We start from the raw sequence: 22,037 nt of genomic DNA, 5'->3' as shown, positions 1-22,037 counted from the left end.
GTGGGCTCACACCTCCTCTTCCCAGTGCACGCTGGGTATGTGAGTGAGCTCACACCTCCTCTTCCCAGTGCATGCCGGGTATGTGAGTGAGTCTACACTCAGCATTTGGGTATCAGAAACTTACTATGAGCCAGCAAGAAGATGCTTGATTGTTACTTTATATCGGAACTCCCCATTTATAAGTCAGAGATTATTGTGTCTCTTCCCAGACCTAATTTAACTTTATCCCACTCACAGGATTAAGTTGTAGTCTTATGGGCTTTTCTCACCTCCTTTGGAAGGTGTTATAAAAGGGTAAAGGATGAGTGATAGCGTCATGCACCAGCCGTGTGAGCCTTCAACTGTGTGTCTAAGCTGTCTAAGACGGCAGAATAACTCCAAAACATAAAGACCCATAAAAACCACAAGAATGGAAGCCGAGTCAGATACTAAGTCACAGATACATTCTCCTCACCACGTAAGCAAGCTCTACAATCTACAACTCCAGAGACCTTCTCTCTGAAGGTGGACACCAATGCCTCTGTCTGATTACCAGCATACCATAAGAGAAAAACATTCGGTTTCTAATACTTTAATACTGTGGGTTCATCAGGGGAAGACCGGGGACGGCCGTGCATGCCTTCCTTCTCGGGTGATTATAACCATCATCAACAACGAGGACAGAGATGGCACCAGGAGTGTACAGCATAGAGTGTCTCCAGTAGATGGCACAATGCCAGGACAGGGAGAAGAAAGCAGAGTTTAAAGGCACTGGGAGCAGGGACCATGCCCTGGGCTAGCTGGCGTGGTTGGTTGCAACATGCTACCCCCATATGATTAGCCCCACTGGGCACCAGCTGAGGGAGGAGTCCTTAGACTGTGTCCCCCTTAGCAACATCCCTCAACAGTGAACTCACTGTCTAGCTTCACTGGTCCCCTATTTGTTATTCAATCCATCGACATCCCCAAGTTCTACCCCATAAGACGTGAGCTAGGAGAACGAAACCAAACAAAGCAAAACCAACCAACTAATCAACCAAAAAAACTAATCAAACACACTGTCTTCTGGATGAATTCAGATGCGTGTGCTTCCCCTGGGCCTCTGAGGGCGCCTTTTGTCTTCCGCACTCAAACTAGTTTCTCAAGACGACGACGGCAGCAAGGCTGAAGACCCCGTCCCTTGCTGACTAGCTTGCAGATTTGAAGGTGTAATAGCGCGGCTTCCCGGCTCTGATTGGTTTAATGAGTCTAGCCTTCTGACGACTCTAAAGGAAAATGGATTCCTGAGTGCAAAGAACCGTCAGGGTTTCGTTCCTGCTGAGGAGCAGGCGCCTGTGGAGAAAGGGCTGAGTGCGGCTGAGGGGCTCAGCAGGGAAGACAAACGCCCAGTGCCGCCTTAGGACACATCTGTCATCTACTCTAGGGAACAATTCAATCCATGGCTTCACCTTCAAAATAACTGTCCTGGACGTCTTCAGCTCATTCTTGCTGCCCTTCTAGAAAGTTCCCTGAGCAGTACCCCTCTCCTCTTCATCCCTTTACTGATGTAGACCTAGGCGGCCACGTTTGAACAAACTCATAGTACAAATAAACTCTTTTCTAAAATGGGGGCTGGTTCCCTAATTTACTATGGAGAACCATATGGCCTTTAGAATCAGGGAGATTCAATTGAGCTAGCTAATGTATCAGTTACCTCACCGATCCATTGGTTTTTGTGGTAAGCAGGTTTAAAATCTGCCGCAGTGATTTTTGAAACGCCCAAGACATCATTAACCCCTGCGATCAGCGCACGGCGCATGTGGCAGAAGTCACAGGAGCGGTGTCTTCTTTGATCAGTACCTCACCGTCCCCCAGTCCTCTCCATCCCCTCCAGCCTCAGGAGTCACAGTTCTCAGCTGTGTCTACACTTGAACTGTTTTCAGATTCCACTTACCAGTGAGGCTAGATAGTATGCATCATTCCAAATCTCACTTACTTATTTCACTTAGCATAATGTCTATCAGTTCTGGCCAGTTGTTGGAAATGCCAGACTTTTATCTTTATAAAATATGTATAATATTCCATCACTTAAATGTACTCACTCATCAATTGATGGACACTTGGGTTGCGTCCATATCTTAACTATTGTGAATCACGCTGACAAAGAAGATAAATTTCAATAGAAACAAATTAATAGATGTTTGTACTGTCTGGTTTTGTGTGTGAACTTGACGTAAGCTAGAGTCATCAGTGAGGAAGGAGCCTCCGTGTAGAAAATGCCTCCATGAGATCCAGCTGTTAGAGGACATTTTCTCAATTAGTGATCAATGGAGGAAGGCCCAGCTCATGAAGGGTGGTACTATCCTTCGACTGGTGGTCCTGTGTTCTATAAGATGAGCAAGCCTGGGGAAGCAAGCTGGTAGGTAGCACTCCACCATGGCCTCTGCATCAGCTCCTGCCACCAGGTTCCTGCCTTGCTGGAGTTCCTGTTCTGACTTCCTTCAGTGATGATCTGAAAGTGTAAGCCAAATAAAACCTTTCCTCTCCAACTTACTTTTTGGTCATTGTGTTTCATTGCAGCAATAGAAACCCTAAGACAATATCTTCCTGATATATTACAATAGACCAAAATTCACAACTTCAAGAAGAAACATGGCTTCAAGAGTCTTAGAAAATAAGTTCTCAGTTTCGGCCAACTAGCAGTACCCACAATAACTGGTGCTTTGCCTTCAAGGGGGGCTTCACTGAAGCCAAAGGGTAAAGTGGTGGATGGTGGACCTGTGCGACAGCTCTGGAGGGGACATCAGCTGAGCAGAGCATGGACATTTTGATTTTTTTAAATAAAAGGGTACATTGTAGGATTTTCCTGATGACCATCCAGGATCCCTGTAGTGACCAAGCTTCACAGGACTTCAAAGTATCATGATTCACTGGATCCTTTACTTCCGCTTCCTGGAATTCCAAGCTTGACAGCCTCAGATACGGAGCCATCCCTGTGGTTCAAATAGGCACGGGAAGACTGAGTTTGGCTTCGCTAGGATAGCAAGACCCTTCACCTCGGAGAAAGACCTATTTGAAAGCCATTGGTTCTAAATCAATCTTTCTCAGACTAAGGAAAGGGTGTGTCCTTTCCTAGACACAGACCGATAAGCACCCACTTAGGGAGCCTCCTCCTTCCCTGGCCATTGCAGCATGTACTTGAACTGCATGTGTTGGCTTGAGCCTCCTAAGGAACACGGGGTACTTGCCTTACTGTGTATAGAGGTGGACAGATGCGGGTGGGCATTGAGGCAGAAGTGGTCCTGAGATACAGGGGTAAATAGGCATATGGAAAGTGATAGCAAATAAGTCACCCCTGGATCACAGCCTGCGGGGATTTCCACAGCCGCACCCTTCATTTCTGGTTGGGTGCAAAGTGTCAACAGCTCACCACCCACGTTCCACCACTGGCTCTTCTGGGTGAGAGTGCCAACAGCAAGATGACCTTGTGGGTCCTAAAGGCACTTTTCGACTATCCCTGGGCTTCCCTGGGCTGCCCCTTCACACTGATACATTTGAGTTTCAGGAGGGCAAAGCCAGTATTGAGAGCAGTTTCTAGTTGGACGTAGGCGTGAAGGCTTGGAGAGTTATCAATTCATACAACCAACATGCATGAGAGAAGCGGAGCTAACAGGATTTCATTTCCCGTGAAAGGGTTTTGTGATTCATCGTTTTACTTCATGGGCAGCATCTTGCAGCCAACAGAACAAGGCCGGCAGTTGCCAAGCGCCAAGGGAAGGAGGGTTTAGTAGTGGTCTTGGTTTTCCAGCTAAGAAGTATTATGTATGGCAAGCTTCTCCCAGCTGTAATTGGAAGAGGGCTGCTGCCCGCAGGACCACAGGAGAGCCTGGGCAGGGGCGAGTTTTACTTGCCTCCGAGTCTTTTGCCCAGGATGGCTTTGGACTCTATGCTCTTTTCTGAGCACTGTCCAGCATTGCTGTAGCCGGCACACCGATCAGAGTGCCGCTCATGTAGGAAGCAGATTCCTGAACTTGGAAGAATGCTGGAATCTGGGCTAGAGCAGAGCTCTCCAGATCTCCGTGGGATGCTGGCAGGAGCCCGTTGCTGAGGCGGAAGGGTGTACCAGGGCAGTCCGAGGCTGTCCTCCAGCACTGATGGTGCACTCTCCTACTCAGGAAAGCATGGAAGAAGCCTCCGTGTGCCTCAGTTTCTCAGCAGAGCCCAGGGTGACTGACTTGTTCCACATCTTGGTTTTGCTGTTTCTTCTCTGCTTCAGGCTGTCAAGGGCAAGCCTCTGAGTCGTGGTTACAATACCTAGGGCAGAAGCCAGAGGAGCAGAACTGGGCCCACAGAAGCCTGGCAGAGAAGTTGGCGGAGCCAAGTGAACCCAGTCACAGAGCTCTGGCACTCCAGATGGGACTGGCTATGACTTTGGTTTCTGTTTGTCTTACAGCCCAGCAGACAGGAACATGAGTTAGACAGGGGGTGGAGATACCCTTCATATTGTGTCCCCCGGGATTCCGTAACTAGAGCAGAGCCAAAGAGCATTGCCGGCTCCTTCTCGGGGACTTGATGAAGTCCTTTTTGCTCTCTTCAGTGTTGCCGGCCCGCCATGTTCCAGCGGAGAGCTCCGCTGGATGGGAAGACATGCCAAATGCGGGCGGGGAAAACACAGCTGTGGCGTAGTTACTTGTCATAAGAGGACCCTCTGTCAAGGAAGCCGACATGGTGCACGAGTTAGAAGCGTCTAGTCTTTATAGGAACCTTCCACAGTGCTCTAAGCTCTTGTACTTCGTTTCCCCTTTGATCATCACTTGGCTGACTAAATGTTACCATCGGTGACTTCTGATTTATTTTAATCTCTTCCCTTTGAACTGAAATGGGCACATTCTTGGAAGAGCAGGTCTCTGGTCCTCTACTTAACTGGATTCATCTTGATAACCGTAGAGATAACACAGTTCAGTTGCTACTGGATTCACACTTCTAAGACATAGCTCCCGGCTCCTGCCACGAGCGGCAAGCCCGAAGCGGCTGCCTCCGATTCCCCACCAGTGGCCTTCCCATTGTGGTTCCGTGTCTGGGTGCCCGATATGCACTCTAGGCAGAGATACATGCTATTCCGGAGATGATGCTGATGTCTGCCGTGCTGGGAGGAGGAACCATTTAGCTGCTTCCCCCGTAGGCTCTCCCCTCACCTGCTGTTCCATTTTCCAGCCCACTTACACCCCATTGCCGCCGACAGACACATAAGCATGTTCTGCTGCAAGCAGGCACGTCGGCAATCCGGGAGGTGGGCTCCCAGAGGTCCCAGGCACGGTGCATTAGGCAGCGGGCTAGCAGGTTCCCATCCCAGAAAGCTCTCTTCATCTCATTAGTTTCTCCCTGTACAGCGAAAGGCACGGCCATGTAGGTTAGAGCAATCAGGGCAGAATTGCTTGTGGTTGCGCTGGGAGCTGCACCAGATTCCCGAGGCTTTAGACAATGCTGTTCTGTGAACTGTGGCGTTCGAAAGCAGGGCTAACTCGGATGGCAAGTGCGTTTATCCTACGCCTGTTTCCCTTGCTTTGTTCTGAATGGGAAATGCGTGCAGGTGTCAGCCTCAGATCCTCCACAGCCCAGGAAGCTCTTCTCTGGGCTTAACGGCAAAACATAGCATGTTCAGGGAGTAAGCAGAAAATGTATTTTGCTCAGCCACGCATCCTGGCAGGGGCTTTGACAGCCAAATAGGATTTGAGAGTCGAAAAAAAAATCTTTTTATCTGTAAAGTTGACAAACTGGATCTGAGACTTAGTTGTCAAAATGAGCAGAATAGGAGGGCCTGTGTGGACGGATAAGCAATAAATTACTTCGCACGGCTACTGTTGACCCTACCATTCATTCAATTTTCAGCAGATCATCCATTTTCCTAATTGGAAGAAAGCGACACAACCAATTGGGTAGATGACAACTGGGCTTCGCGTTCATGAGCGCAGTAACGGATTCCTATGAACGCCTGGGTTCAGCCCAGCTCATGTAGAATCTGCTATCTGCTACCCACAGTCTTAGCTCTGGGATTGGTCCCTGCACCTAGTTTGCAATGGGCGGAGGAAGGACACTTAAACATGTCATTTTAACAGAGAAAGAAAGATGAAGGTGGCTTCACAGGGGTCTCAGTCAGTCCAAATTCTATCTGACAGCAAGGTGGAACATTGCAGAAAAGTGTAGACTCTGGCTGAGTTTGCTTTATCCACAGGGGTTCTGCTTTCTCTTTCTGGAGGAGAAACTATACCCCTAAATGACTATATTCCCAGTTTATGGAATTGGACACAGAGTCCTTTGGTATCGGGTTTCAAGAAGCTACAGGGTCTGAGATCTGGGCCTGGGAAATGAGCTTCTGGATAAAACTCAGGCAGCAGAGGGAACTATTAGGAGTCTGGAAACACCACTGTGTTTGGATGCTGCATGCACTATGCTCCTATGTGCCTGTGTCTGCATGCACTGTGCTCCTATGTGCCTGTGTCTGCATGCTGCATGCACTATGCTCCTATGTGCCTGTGTCTGAATGCTGCATGCAGAGCCCTCCTATGTGCCTGTGTCTGCATGCTGCATGCAGAGCCCTCCTATGTGCCTGTGTCTGCATGCTGCATGCACTGTGCTCCTATGTGCCTGTGTCTGCATGCTGCATGCAGAGCCCTCCTATGTGCCTGTGTCTGCATGCTGCATGCAGAGCCCTCCTATGTGCCTGTGTCTGGATGCTGCATGCAGAGTGTGTTCCTATGTGCCTGTGTCTGATGCTGCATGAACTATGATCCTATGTGCCTGCGTCTGCGTGCTGCATGCACAGTGTGTTCCTACATGCCTGTGTCTGGATGCTGCATGCATTGTGTTGCTATGTGCCTGTCTTCTTCTCTGTCAGAATTTCCACCCTTGAGGACACAAACAAACAAAGAGAGGGTTTAGCATTCAAAAGAAGACCTTTCTGATGTTCAGCCTAGTGTTTAAAATTCAATTTTATCACTTTTCCCCTTACATCTCGGAACAATAAGCATGATAAAGACAATAACAAAATGGCTGGCCATCTTTTCCTGCAGGTTCTGTATCTCCAGACAGAAGCAGCTATGATAAGAAACATCTGGGGGAAAATTTTGATTCAGGAGGATGAGGCAGAAGGATAGTGAGGTCAAGGCCAACCTGTGCGACTTAACGAGACTGTCCTAAAAACAACAAAACAAAACAAAAATAATCATTCCTGAATCTATCCAGACCAACTACTTATATACCATTTACTTTCTGCTAGATATAATAAGTAATCTAGAAATGATTTAAATAGCTGTGAGGATCCATGTAGACATGCCATTTTATAGAAGACACTTGAGCATCTAAAGATCTTCTTTTCCATGTAGAGGAGGAATGGTGATACCAAGCCCTCTCTTACATTGTGAGATTTAGGAAGTCTTATGTTGGAAAATGTTTGAATCTTCCTTCTTCCAACTTAATTGTTTTTTGGTTTTTGCTCAAAGTGTGAAGTTTTCGCTCTTCTCTCTCTCTCCTTTTCTTTCTCCTCCTCCTCTCTTCCTCCTCCTCTTCCAACTGTTATGTGTATGTGTGTGGAGGTGTGTGAAGAGGCCACAAGAAGGACTCAGACTCGCTGGAGCTGGACTTACAAGTGATTGTAAACCATCCAAACCGGATGCTGGGAACTGAACTCGGGTACCCTGGAAGAGCAGCAAGTGCTCTTAACCACTGAGCCATTTCTGCAGCCAAAAAGGTGTAGCCTAGGCTGAGTCTCAAACTCCTGATCTTCCTGCCTCTGCCTTTTCCACATATACTATTGGTGTGCACCACCGCAACAGACAGGAGCAGAGTTGACCATATCCGTTTCCTGCTATGCTAAGGAAAAAGGCTACACATCGAAACCAGGAAGAAAACACCACAGATACTTCTCAAATGCATACCCTGATGCTGTATAACTGGATGGAAAACAGTGGTCCCCACCCCACAGCTCTGATATACCCAATAAGCAGAATGCACTAGCAAGTGCTCCTTAACAGAATCCCCAAATGCAGTGCCAACGTGCGTGACCCCTGTTGCATGCGGGTTTACTAAAAACACCAGCTTTTAGCTCTGACTCATAAATCACACGTTGCTTTCTTCAGAAACTGCCTGTTCCATTTTAATACCCGCCACACAGTCAGCCCGCCTCCCTCCCTTCTTCACAACGTGAGACCATTTCTGCCTTGTAGCACGGGGCTGCTGACCCTGTAAGGCCTTGAAAAATTTGTTTGTTCCATTCACCAAAATGCTGTAAAAATAGTAAGGGGAGTGAATGGTGACTGATGAATTTCAAAAACACAAATAATGCTTGTAATTGCAATTTAAAGAGGAATGTGCTTCACTTTGATTAATCTGACCCTCTGGGCCACCCTTAATAGAGAGGCATGGTAGAATGCTAATCAGGAAATGAATCCCGAGAGGAGGAAGTAACTCCCCAGGTGTCCAGCTCTGCCTGGCCTTCTCCAAGGCCGCCCTCTACTCTCTCCACCTCTCCGTCTTTTCGCGCTGCAATCTGCAACAGACCCCAATCAAAGCCGCAGTATTAGGGCTTCATTTTCAAACTCTATTGCTTGGAGCTGTTTTCACTTGAGGGTCCTCCTGAGCGGTACTGGGACCACCATCCCCGGCAGTTTTAAAGCATGGTGTGCCCATCGGTGGCTTGGTGAGCTGGCTAAGCTCACACTTTGGTGATAGAAGCAAAGGTGCTCCTTCATTGTGTATTCCAGCTGTGCCCTCACAGGCCCAACTGGGAAAGCTCCAGGGTAGCCTTCTTCTCTGAGGTGCCTCTTTTCCTGCCTTCTGGCCATCCTGGGGTTTCCTAGTGACCCCGTACATCTCCCCTCTTCCTTGTTCCTGCCAACCTCACACCTGAACATGCAGAGAGAGCCACCCTGGCTTCTGATAAGCCCTTTAGAGCCCAGCAGGTTCTACCTCCCTTTATAATTGCAACAGCAACAGGTCTTTGAATCTGAGTGGCAGGGATATAGTCCACATCCCTGAGCCAGGAGGCAGGTCTTCTGGCTGCTCATACAGAGTCCTATGTGTTAGGACAGTTTCTGTCCCTGCTTCCCGGGGGGCGGGGAGGGGGGACAGGGTTAGGCATAGTAGTAGTGGAGTGGGCAAACAGGGGTGTGGATTCTGGGCAGGCCTGTTGCCTGGAGGCCCTATCACCTGCCAGCTGCAGCTCCCCCGCAAAATCTGTCTTCAGAGGTTCTGGTTGCCAGAGCTGATGGACTCAACACAAGCCCGACTCTTAAGCTACAAGAATCACAGTGTTAAATGAGAACTTTCAGGACCTCAGCTGGGAAGAAGGACTCATGGAGAAGAGAAAGGCAAGGATTCTACCTTGCATCTCAGAGGAGACTGACAGCTTGGGCTGTGTCAACAGGAAGGGCCAGGGGATGTGGGCTCTGGGGAACATTCCAGAAGACTCCTTCGAAGTTAACCCTGGTCCCAAAAATGCTTTTCCAGAAGCCTGAAGAGCAACACTGATATTTTTCGTTCCTTCTTTTCCAGGGAATTCCTGCTTTTAAAGTCCCCACTTGCGCTCTGGGAGAGCTGGGAAGTGTGTCCATACCCAGAGAAGAGAGCCTCTGGGGCTGTGCTCAGTGGGAGAGGCCACCGGTGGGAATCCTGCTCTTCCTGGTTTCCTCCACTTCTGTCGAGTGTGGTTGGTGATGCGTTCACGGTTTCAACATTCCTACACGTTTTAGGTAAATCTTTGAAAAGGATTTACTTGTTTTTCTTATTTTATGTGTATGGGTGTTTTGCCTGCCTCTATGCCTACACACCATGTGCTGCGTAGAACCAAAGGAAGACAGAGGAGGGCATGGGGTCCCCTGGAACTGGAGTTGCAGATGGTTGTGAACTACATTGTGAGTGCTGGGAACCGAACCCCTGTGCTAAGAGCAGCAAGTTCTCTTAACTACTGAGTTCTCTCTCCAGCCTTCTCACAGCGTATTAATAAATAAGTCATCAAACACGCCTTTTGGATCATTTGCTCAAAATTCAGCACGGTCTGCTCTGTCACCAACCTTTGCACCTCTGTGGATCCTCTCTTGATGTCAAGACTAGAGATTACTCATCAAGGCCTTCGTGGGACCATGGTGTCTACTGGAAATTCTACCTCAGCAACATTCCTGCCTCCCCAAGCCTCACCCCCTCAGAGAAATGGGGGCCCACAAGCCTGGTTCTGCGGAGGACAGGGGTGCGAGAGAAGACCCCCGCCCAAAAGCTTACCATAGCAGGAACCCTCCTTGGGGCACATGATCACCCCGGAGAGGCCCTACGGGTATTTAAACTATCCCCTTTAGAACGGCCATGTCATTCGTGCCCCCCCCCCCCCCACCTCCCCGGGAGGCTAGAAAGGGCATCCAAGAAGGCTTGGCTCATAAAACCTGGTCTTTTTAATTCTGCTTGGTCTGGCTTACTGCGTCGGAGAAACTGCTATGGGGGAATCCAAAATAGACATCAGTGTTCCCAAAGCACCAGCAGAACCATCCCTATCTCAGCGATGGAGGTGAAAGTCACCGCACTTGTACCGGAGCTTTGACGCCCGCGCAGAATTGCTCTCTGGCTCTTAAATCCTGATCACCTCTGCACATGCTTGCATCTTCCTCTTTCTCCACCTGCATCTGCCTTACACCTTGCCCATTCTCTTGTTTCTCGTCTCTTGGCGTTTCCTATCTGACCCCACTGTAGCCACCAAAGTAATTCAGATTGTGATTTGTTTATTTCGTATACTCTTAGTTATAAGGGCTGAGTATTTTTATTCCTCTTTCTGTCTCAGAAGCAAAACAAACAATGCCACAATTGGGCACTGTTAATGTCTACGGCTTGGTAGTCTTGGCCGCAGCTTCTAATGCTCGCTTTACTCTTGCATGGGGACATTTCACCATCAGATCCAGCACAAGAGAGAAAAGCTAAGGGGTTTCTTCAGCCCAGTCTCCAACAGGCACGGAGCTGATGCCGTAGAGTGAGTGTGGGTACAAGGCTTTGCAGACTGATGTCAACATCATCACAAGAATCCTGTCCCAGGAGCGGACCGCGCATGGTGTCTGGAAAATGCCCGCTTCCTATTGCTTCCCCACTCACCCAAGACCCAGCTGATAACGTGGCTTCCTTTGGTGACATCAGTGGACAAAACTAGACAGAAATGACCTTCCCTCCCTTCTGTACCCGTGTTCTACCAAAATTCTCACGAGCGAAAAGGAAGTGTTTTGTACACTGTACCTTTGTATTCAAGAGGTATATTGACCACGCCCAGAACCTGCTCCCCATCCTTCACTTCTGCCCTAACGTGGATCGGCTGGAGGTCCGTCACCGTAATGATATCCCCTTTGGAGAACGACAGGTGGGCTAGTGACCCTGAAAGACAATAATTGCCACGGGAAAAGGAAAAAATAACTCTTAAAGGCTGACCGTTAGATCCAGAGATTTGTATTTCTCCAGGTAAATGAAAACTTTATGCAAAATGTGTAAACATTTAAGTAAAATTTGTTAAATATGGCATAGAAGACAAACAGAATACAGAAAAAAAGACAAAGACCACTGATTGGATCATTCAGCATCATTTAATGGAGGCAGACTCTTCAGTCTCTCCGAATATGTAATTCACTTTAAAGTTAAAAATATTCGAAATAATTCTTTTTTCAGAAGCAGCCATCATGATTTGCCTTGCCCAGTGGGCAGCGCGGCCACCCTGTCGTTTCCAGCAGCAAGCCCTACTTCCCCTGTTCTAACAATGCAGAGAGAGAGCGAGCTAGCTGGCTCTCCGAGGCACAGGCGGAAGGCTTGCTAACCGTGGGAAAACGCGGAGAGCAGTGACATGAATTTTTTGGTTATCATCAAGCCAACAAAAGACAATTTTTCAGCCTCACGCTTAACTGTGCCTTAGATTTCATGTGTCAAATTGCAGTCATTTCTCAGCAGCGTGAAAAATCGTCACTGCTCAAAGATAACAGTTTACCCTTCCTAGGCAATCTCGGTGAATCGCTCCCTCCTTTCCCAGCGTCCTGTCAAGTTAAATAAATAAATAAAGCAACCCTTCAAATGGCGGAAATCTGACAGCCCATAGCAAGGAGCGGTGCCCGGCTGTATATTCCATTCTGCCCGGGGATAAGGAAAATACTTTAGCAAGTAAATATATGTCTTCCATAAACGGAACAGCTTTTCGCTCTTTTCCAATGCTCCTAGGTGATTCTGGTAGAATAATACTTGATTCTCCAGACCCTAGTATCCCCCGACATAATCTAGATAGTACACCCCTCCCATTCCTGAAGTCTCGCAACCAGGACTGATAAGGAAGCCTTCGTCTTTGGAATTTGCCGGCTTGTGCTTCTTCTGACCCCAGAATTCTCCATCTGTCTTTTTCCTACCTGAAAAATAGTTTCCATCGGTCACCTCCACTCGTTTGGGCAGGGAGTTCTGATTTAAGGAATTGATGTAAGAAGCCCAAGTTTGTTCCATGACGCCGGAGTTTCTTTCCTACAGGACATGGCCACTACTGCTCCAGGCAGTGAACAGACAACTATCAGCCACCTGATCACGATCTGAACTGTGAGCCATGTGTCATAAGGGGAAGAAGGAAGTAAGCAACTTGCGGGAAAGAAAGTTTATTAGTTCAATGTCCAAGGGCTGGAAGGGGCAGGCACTTGACTGTTTTGGATGGAAAGGCTTGCAAGGCTTGTGGGGAGTATCTTCTAGATTAAGGTATCCCACGCAGCACCAGGTACAACATCACCCCAGGATCCCATCCCAATGCAGACTCTGATTCCCTAGGTGGGTCTAGTCATCTGCGTGTCTGGCAAACCTCCAAGATGACATGCTGCTCCTTCAGCTACCTTCTGAGGGACAGGCTGCTCAGGGATCCCAGGGTTGCTTGGATTGTATGCATTTGTGATTAATTCTGAATCACTAATAATTGCATAGGTGTCACCATAAGGAAAGAAAGAAAGCACTTCCCCCTTGATATCATTTAACCAAAAAAGGGTCCAGATTTGGATTTTCTCCTTCCTGCTCCCTGTGTCTTCGATCCTTTGTCTGTTGTGAGCCTGAATCTGTTTCTATCTGAAGAAGGCTTCTTGTGAATCTGTGGCTGTGTCTATGTCTTCCATCAGTGTGTGTCTGTCCTAACAAAGGACTTGGCTCTGTATTTACTGAACAACACAGAAAGCATCGCATGGGGGAAGGAACGGAGGTACTTCACAAAAATCTTTATTAGAGTTTTACAAGGGTAAAGTCACTGGCTCCAACTGATTACAACCAACCAGATAACAGGCATTATTATTTATTAACCAATATCCATAAATGACTACTTTTAACTTTTATGGTGGATTTTAAGAAGCTGTTTTCAACTTCTGTATTTGCTGCTTTTAGTAAATGATACACAGTTGCTGTCTGGGCCAGGGGTATGAAAGAGCACACAATTTAAGATTTACGGGTATACATTGGCTTAGGTTGTAGAAGTTGATTGCGTGGGAAATCCAAGGCAAGGAAGGTTGATTATTATACTGTTCTTTTAAAAATAGGGTAAACAAATAGTTTGAGTGCATACTTAGATAGCTGTCTTTTTTTTGAATGAATACTTTTTTATTGATTTTATTGAGCTACACATTTTTCTCTACTCCCCTCCCTGCCTCTCCCCTCCCCTTCAACCCTCTCCCATGGTCCCCATGCTCCCAATTTACTCAGGAGATCTTGTCTTAGATAGCTGTCTTAAGTGACAGCAAGGTGTATTGTTAACTCTGGCTGTGAGATCCAGCAAAAGTTCCAGTCTCTTAGAATGTGAGACCTGCAGATCAGCCCCTCTAACATCACCCGAGAGAGAACACAGGTCAACAAGCCTCCCAACCTATCAAATGTGACTCTAGGTATGTAGTCCAGTAAGCTGTGGCCCTGCTTGGACAGCATCTCTGCCATCTACCAGTGTGTTGAGGATGCAGACTCAGGCCTCACTCTGAGCATCTTGAACCAGAGTCCTCATTTAAACACCTGCCCCCAGTCGATGGGGTTAAATATTAAAGTTTGAGAGACTCACTGGAGAACTGTTCTAAGTAAGACAAGCTTGATCAACTAGCATTTAAGGGGGCGACACATTTCAAACTTGAGGAGCAGCTGTCTCCACGCCACTCTCCACCCCACCTATTCAGAGCTGAGCATTACCCCTGGACCCCCAGATCTGAATCCTAGTGGCCCTCTAGGGCCACATGCTCCACCCACCACAGCCCACTCCACACAGGGCTTTTTCCTCTCCCTTAGTTGATTCGAAGAGCAGTATCTACTGTGAGAATAAAATTGTAAAGAAGAGATGTACATCCCCCATGCCTTCCCTCCCAGAAGGAACCACTATTTATAGTTTGGAATCGATGTCTCTTTGTATATGCATCGTTCAGATACCACAGTGCTTTTTACTTGATATTATTAGGTCCAAACGAAACTCCATTTCCCCAAATTCTGTCAGTTAGACAAAAGCCAACAGTCCTCAGGAACTTGGGAAGCCAGTTCCTCTCTGCCAAAGGACCCATTTCTTCATCACTGGCAGATAGGTAAGTGGGTATCTGTGGAGCCTATTAGCATACCAAAGTGCATGCTGGCCTCCAGGCTCCTTCTGTATTACAAGTACCTGTTACACACGTCAGCATCCATGCTGTATCCTGGCTTTTCTCTATGCTCATAGTTTCCTGCTATACTCTCTCTCCTCTCTCTCTCTCTCTCTCTCTCTCTCTCTCTCTCTCTCTCTCTTCTCCCTCTCCCTCCCCCCTCTCTCCTGCTTCTCTCATAGCCAGGTCCAGTCTGCTGGTCAAGTTCAGTCTACTGCCTTCTCTCCCTGCTCCAGACTCTTCTAGATGCTTCTGACTGCATTCTCCCTCATATCCACAATAAAAACCTTTTCTTAAACCATACCACGGAGTGATGACGTTAATAGTTTATACAGATACTGTTTTAGGCTTTAAAAGAACTCTATCGCCGCAATTTTAATTCCTATAAATACCTAAGTTGTAGCCACTAATAAACATCTTTTGTACTAATGTTAGACAATAAGCCACTTAAAAATCTTCTTTCTATATGTGCAAAGGAGATCTTTATATTCATCTCACTTGGAGCAAGTCCTACAAGTGTTAATTATAGTAATTACGGAGCTAAATAGTTTTAATATTTCTAAGGCTCTTGTTATCTATTGCCAAGTTGCTGTCCAGAAAGTTTGAATAGTTGAAACTTTGACTTGTATATCAGGGTACCCATCTTCCTTTCCAGCTTTGAGAACTATTGATTCTGCAATCTGGTGGGAGCTAGCCTGGCATGGTTGCTGTTTTCCTGTTTCCTAAGTGGTGATGGGCCTCCATTTACTGTGTAGCCATGACACCATTTAGCGTTCCCCATGCCTGTTCCTGGAGTGCTCCCCATGCCCTGGGATATTCATGGCCACTAACCTTTTTGCAGCTCTCCAGAACATTCCTTGGGGCAGTCTGATAGTACCATAGCCAGGTGGGTAAGCTTCAGTGGGGGAAAGGGGGCTTAGTTTAGCTCCACTTCCTTGCTGGTCAGATGCTGCCTCCCTTCAATAACTGTTCAACTCTGCCAACGACCCCAGACTCAGCTCCCTCTGAAGTTTCTTTATGGACCTTGAGCAAGATTTAAGAGGATGTCATTGTAATGTCGTCCCTTAAACTCCCGGCTATATGTGTTTATTACCTCGTTGCTTGTTTCTCTCTAAAGCTGGACTTCCTAACTGGCATCGGCTCAGAATGTCAACGTCTCCTACCCGCCCTCAGATGTTTATGGCTTGGGCTGGCCTTTCCCAGTCCACGTATCTCCTGAAAGAGCAACTGTCACAGCAAGGCTTATGCAGGGCTCTGCTTTGAACCTGATAGAAAGGACAAGGCCGAAAGGATAGGGTGTTAGCTTGGGGAGAAAAATGAAGAGAAGCTACTTTTCTTAGATTAACTATTAGAAAAGATGGAGAAGTCATAGCCATTGTGTCTAAATGATGGTCACTGAGGAGAGGACCTCAATAGCCAGACTTCTTCTTGGTGTTAAAGATCATCAGAAAACAGAAATGACGGCCAGCGTGTCAAACCTCGCTGCTGCCAACCCTCTGTCTTATGCTTCTCAGACCACAATAAGGACCTATGTGTCTGCCACTGGTAGGTTAAAAAGATACAAAGAACTGTTGAGATTATTTATATTCTTTTTTTAATATTTATTTATTATGTGTACAATATTCTGTCTGTGTGTATGTCTGCAGGCCAGAAGAGGGCACCAGACCTCATTACAGATGGTTGTGAGCCACCATGTGGTTGCCGGGAATTGAACTCAGGACCTTTGGAAGAGCAGGCAATGCTCTTAACCACTGAGCCATCTCTCCAGCCCCTATTTATATTCTTCTGAGACAAGGTTTCATCTGTCAAGGTTGGCCTTAAACGTGGCCATGCTAAAGATGACCTTGAATTTCTGATCCTCCTGCCTCTACCTCCTAAGTGATGAGATTATAGGCATGTACCAGTACATACATTTGATGCAGTGCTGGGCATCGAACTCAGGGATTAAGAGCAGTAGGTATGAATTGTACCAACTGAGCTACATTGACAGCCCAAAGTTTACAGTTCATTGCTCTATGACTTTGTTTATAAACAAATCGCTGTCCTGCTTATAACAATCACTAAAAGTGTTAGCCTTTCAGTGGTATTCTATTAGTTTTTTTTTCTGCACAGTCCCAAGGGTAGAGGCTGCATCATCGTCCCACTTCCTGTAGCTATAACAAAATAACCAAGGCTGGGTAATTTGTAAAGAATGGAATTTGATTTGGAGGCTGGGAAGCTTCGGAGTACACCACCTGGAGAGGGTTTTGCACCGCATCAAAGCATGGACAAGAGCATCTCATAGGGAGATAGGGTCAGTGTGCTAGATAGGGATTTCCTCCTTCTTAGAATACCACTAACACCAGCAAGGAGCCTCATTACCATGGCCTCTTCTAAGCCTACTTGCTTCCTGTCTTAGTTAGGGTTTCTATCGTTGTGAAGAGACGCCATGACCACAGCAATTCCTATAAAGGAAACCGTTTAATTGGGGCTAGCTTACAGTTCAGAGGTTTAGTCCATTATCATCATGGCGGGAAGCATGGCAGCGTGCAGGCAGACATGGTGCTGGAGAAGGAGCTGAAAGTTCTTGATCCACAGGCAAAAAGAGGAGAACTGAGTATCACACTGTGGGTATCTTGAGCACAGGAGACCTCAAAGCCCACCTGATGTGGGAGTGTCATATATCAATCTGTTGATTTCATTGGTTAAGCAATAAAGAAACTGCTTGGCCCTCATAAGTTAAAACATAGGTGGGAGGAGTAAAGAGAACAGAATGCTGGGAGGAAGAGGAAGTGAGCTCAGACTCGACAGCTCTGCTCTCTGGAGCAGAGACGCCATGCTCCCCTCTCCTGGGCGGACGCGGGGATAGCTCTGCTCTCTGAGGCACACGCGATGAAGCTCCGACCCAGGATGGACGTAGGCTAGAATCTCCCTGGTAAGCCACCTCATGGGCTACACAGATAATTAGAAATAGGCTAGTCCAGGTGCGAGAATTAGCCTAGAAGAGGCTAGATAGAAATGGGCCAAGCAGTGTTTAAAGGAATACAGTTTGTGTGTTGTTATTTCAGAGCATAAGCTAGCCAGGCAGCCAGGGTGCTGGGGACGCAGCCCCGCCGCTCTTATTACAACACCCACCTCCACAGTGTTGAGCATAGGAGATCTCAAAGCCTGTCTGTACAATGACACACTTCTTCCCACAAGGCCACACCTCCTAATAGTGTCATTCCCAATGGGGAGCAATTTCTTTCAAACTACCGCATCTCCCCCCGGCCTCACAATTACTTTGGGGATCAAGTTTCTTAATTGTATAAATTCATCTTTTAGAAAAGTAGCAAAAATTCACCCAAACAATGTTTTGTTTTGTTTTTTTTAAAGCATTTTCCTTATAGATACTGACCTCTCTTTAAAACTTTCAACCTAGTCCAGGGAGGAGTGTTTTTAACAGACTGCTTGACTTTAATCCACTCTGAGTGTTTGCTTTGTCTCAGTTCCTTTCCATTATCCACAAACAACATCATAACACCATATCAAAAGACCACGGGAGAAACTTCCCTTAACATGAAACATAATAGCAGTCCACTTGAGCAGCCCTGAGCATGAAATAGAAGCCCAAGTTGAGAAAAAGCCAGCCCATTCATGGACGGCCTGAAAGTAAAACAAGACCATAAAACTTAAATGGGAGATAGGCCTGGTCATAGGTTAACTGGTTGGGTCCCTGTATGCAAAACTCTTTATACTACGTAACTTTTAAGGAGAAGATATTCAAACAAACTAATAAAAGGTGAACTTTGAGCTCCCTTAGTCACCCGAGTCAGACATGCACAGGACTTTTGTGGGTGTGGATTTCCTGAAGAATCCAAACTTCAGTGCAAAGAAAACATTCAGAGCAGTGCCTTTCTTGACTAGTGGCTTTTTAAGGCAATGGCTTTGTCTCGTAAATATGGTTTCTCTTTAAAGCTTTTAGCCGAGTCCAGGGAGCGGCATCTTGTTGTCTTCCTTATGTTTTATATATTGTAGGGCTTGTGGTGGATAATTATTGGGAATGCTTGTATAAATTCTTCTTTACCGAAGAGTTATATTCATGTGACACAGAGCCCAGCAGCACAACAAAGGTAAAGTTGTACAGATCACAAAGTCATAAAAGAATAGCTATGTTCTACATACAGGTCTTGGGTGGCCATTTATCCAAAACAGTCTGCCACGTTTGGGAGATCGGGTGACATCGGCCCCAATCTAAGCATGAAAATTCAAGTTTATCTAGATCTAATCAAGAAAGTCTTGATTTGGAGACCCATGGCAAATGGGGGTTGAGAAAGGAGACCGGAGACAAGCCCTGACAAAGGATATAGCACTCGGTGCAATGGCTGCCACTCTCTGTCCACACACGGCAGGTGGCAGAAGGCCTCTCCCAAGGTTCTCCTGTGATGGGAAAGTTCGTATGATGCTCATCAGCTCTCCATCTGACCAAACAATGTGCCAGATGCCTACCTGTGAATCTGAGAAGTCCCAACAGCAGAAAGACCAATGGGACTTGGCGGTAGGACCCCGCCCCCCTCCACGCCCCCAGGACCACATGAAGACATCAGGTGTGTATCTCCTCTATCACTCAGGTCAGGTGCCACTCTGAGTCCAGGAGGATTAACACAAGCTGGTATTGGATTCCTTAGACACTGAAGCAAAGGCTGAAGTCCTGCTTACTCACAGTCTCCCTGAAACCCAGAGGGAAAGTTGCTTTTTAGGACCTTAAGCCAGCTTTCCCTTCAGAGAGAGAATTTCTGCACTTCATTCTTATTTTCAAATTCCAGTTCGAACATTCTGGCTTATTGTTCCAGCAGAAACCATGGTAACCCAACACCTTGGCAATTTGGGTTTCTCTTTCTCTGCGCATCTTTACTTAGGGGAAGCAGGAAATGGCAATGCTTACTTCTCTGGAACTTTTGTAGTTGGGAATGGTCACATGATCTAGCCCAGGCCAATGAGACAAAGGAGAATCTGTGATGGGAAATTTGATTTCTTAATAAAAGAGCGCCTTGTCTTCCCAACCTTGTATGTATCCAACCCATACTGACCACCTGATGAACCATCCAAATAGAGACACAGAAAACTTGAGGATGAAGGCAAGGAGTGGAGGACATGATTGAGCTGTAGGACCACACTAACTTATAAAAACAAATTAGCCTTTAGCCAACCAGCTTGCTTCACAGGTATTCTGGTGTTCTCAGCGAAACACTCTAATCTCCATTACTGACCCTCTGAAAAGGTCGTCATTGGTTTTATACACACATGCTTCCCTACGCATAATGAAGTTTGTAGGAGGAAATCAAGCCAATAATTTCACTTATGTTGAAGATAGAGAAAGAAACTCAAAAAAAGAAACTTTAAAACAAAGTAAAGTTTTATTAAAAAAATCTTGGGAGAAAAGTACTTGAAAAGATCAAAAGCTATATACATATATTTCCTTGCTAGCACTCTATACTTCAAAACATTTGGAAATGCTTAGCTAAAAGGGTTTCTGTAGTAGGGAGCTACGGATTGCATTCCGCCACCCAGCTCCCGCCACCAGCTAGCTTTACCCGAAATAACAACACACAAATTGTATTCTTTTAAACGCTGCTTGGCCCATTAACTCTATCCCTTACAGGCTAATTCTCATATCCCGATCAACCCATCTCTAATAATCTGTGTAGTATCAGTCTTACCGGGAAAGATTCTAGCCTATGTCCATCCTGGGTCAGAGTTTCATTGATCATGTCTGCCTCAGAGAGCAGAGCTATCGCGTCTGCCCGGGAGAGGGGAGCATGGCGTCTCTGAGCTCACTTCCTCTTCCTCCCAGCATTCTGTTCTGTTTACTCCTCCCACCTATGTTTTAACCTATCAGGGCCAAGCAGTTTCTTTATTGCTTAACCAATGAAATCAATAGATTGATATATGACACTCCCACATCAGGTTTCAAGCTCCAAGATATGGAACTCTCTAGTGCTACTAAGTGTTGATTATGTATGTCAGTAAAAGTACATGTGAGTACATGGTGCATGTGTGTGTGTGTGTGTGTGTGTGTGTGTGTGTGTGTGTGTGTATAGTGGGTATGTACGGTTGCTTTCTGGATCTGTAGGTCCTACACCTAAGAATTCAACCATCTCTAGAACGTACCTGGGGCTGGAGAGATGACTCAATGGTTAAGAGCCCTGGAGGCAAAGAGGCACCATGGAAACCTCCAAACAACTCAGGTTATTGCCAAGGCAATTGCTGTGCTGTCCACACACTGATAGCAAGGGGCTATCGCTGAAGGCAACTTGGGGTTCTTCTCCTTCCTGGAATTGTTGGCTTGAGGGTGGAGGGAACAGAAGCAGGGAACAGGGTTAGGGTGGCTTTGGGCGAGACAGTCATCTGGAAGACAGACTTAGGTGAATCAGCTCAACTTCATTCCAGAGTATAAGGAATAAACAGGATGGGGAGCCTGGGGACAAACCCTAATTTGCATTAAGTGGCATGTTCCTATCACATGACTTCATATATGGCAGTAGGGTCCTATAGCTGAGTTCCTCGCACAAGTCTTCCAGCAGGAATCTGTGTCTTCAAGGGTCAAGGTAAAGATAAATCAGGGATCTGGCTTAGGGACAGATTTCAGATAAGGTCAGTCTTCCAGGCCCAGGGACAGCCTCCTGATAAGGGCAGGTAGAGACCAGGACTTTCGCTGGGGAGAGAGGAAGTCTCCATGATGCCAAGCTTTTGGGAAAGCTACCAGGCCATGACAGATTGCAACGCCGACCAGCCAACTATGCCTTCCAGCAACACCACCTATATATCTCATTGAACATGAACAAGTTGGCACCCAACTAGTGCCTTCACCCTGACTGGAGTGTTCATGGTTCTGGAAGGTAGCATGGACACTACCAGAGGAGAAAGGTAAACCTCAACCCAGCTATAAAATCTTTGATCCATGTTGGTGACCTGTCTACATGATATGCTGGAACAATAGCGACACAGAAATTGTTGGACTAACCAACCACTATCTGATTGGATTTAAGGCCCACTCTGTGAGCTGGAACCCATACCTGATACTGCTCGGGTGTCCAAGAACCTGGGACTAGCTAGGCCATGGGCCTACGGGAAAAGCAAATACTATTGCTCTGCTAAAGAAATGAACAATGTAATGATTTTTTTTCTTTTTTTTTAGTTTTTCGAGACAGGGTTTCTCTGTAGCTTTGGTGCCTGTCCTGGAACTAGCTCTTGTAGACCAGGCTGGCCTTGAACTCCCAGAGATCCGCCTGTGCTGGGATTAAAGGCGTGTGCCACCACCGCCCGGCCAATGTAATGATTTTTAACAACATTTTGCTATTCCCACAAATCAGTGTCTAGCTCGATCATCCTCGGAGAAAAGTCCTCTGCAGTAGATAGGAACAAATACTGAGACCCATAGCTGGAAAATGTGTAGAGAGGGAAGGACCTTGGGACGCTCAGTCCTAA

At 46.7% G+C, this 22,037-nt stretch overlaps 1 protein-coding gene across 1 annotated transcript in view; it reads right to left on the bottom strand.

The window, feature by feature from the left end:
- LOC121442751 (protein THEMIS3-like) overlaps positions 1-12,541 on the bottom strand; it is a 39,067-nt gene extending 26,526 nt beyond the window's left edge. The window contains exons 1-2 of the mRNA XM_041644343.1: positions 12,369-12,541; positions 11,224-11,358 (exon numbers count right to left, since the gene is read on the bottom strand). Of these exons, the coding sequence (XP_041500277.1) occupies positions 11,224-11,358; positions 12,369-12,459 (226 nt within the window). The 5' untranslated portion in view covers positions 12,460-12,541. The remainder of the gene's footprint in view (positions 1-11,223; positions 11,359-12,368) is intronic.
- Positions 12,542-22,037: the final 9,496 nt, after the last annotated feature.

The sequence above is a fragment of the Microtus oregoni genome, unplaced genomic scaffold, assembly GCF_018167655.1.
Source record: "Microtus oregoni isolate MIOR12 unplaced genomic scaffold, Mior012 000095F_ref0000231, whole genome shotgun sequence".
NCBI classification, from domain to species: domain Eukaryota; kingdom Metazoa; phylum Chordata; class Mammalia; order Rodentia; family Cricetidae; genus Microtus; species Microtus oregoni.
This window is presented reverse-complemented; position numbering and strand designations above follow the sequence as displayed.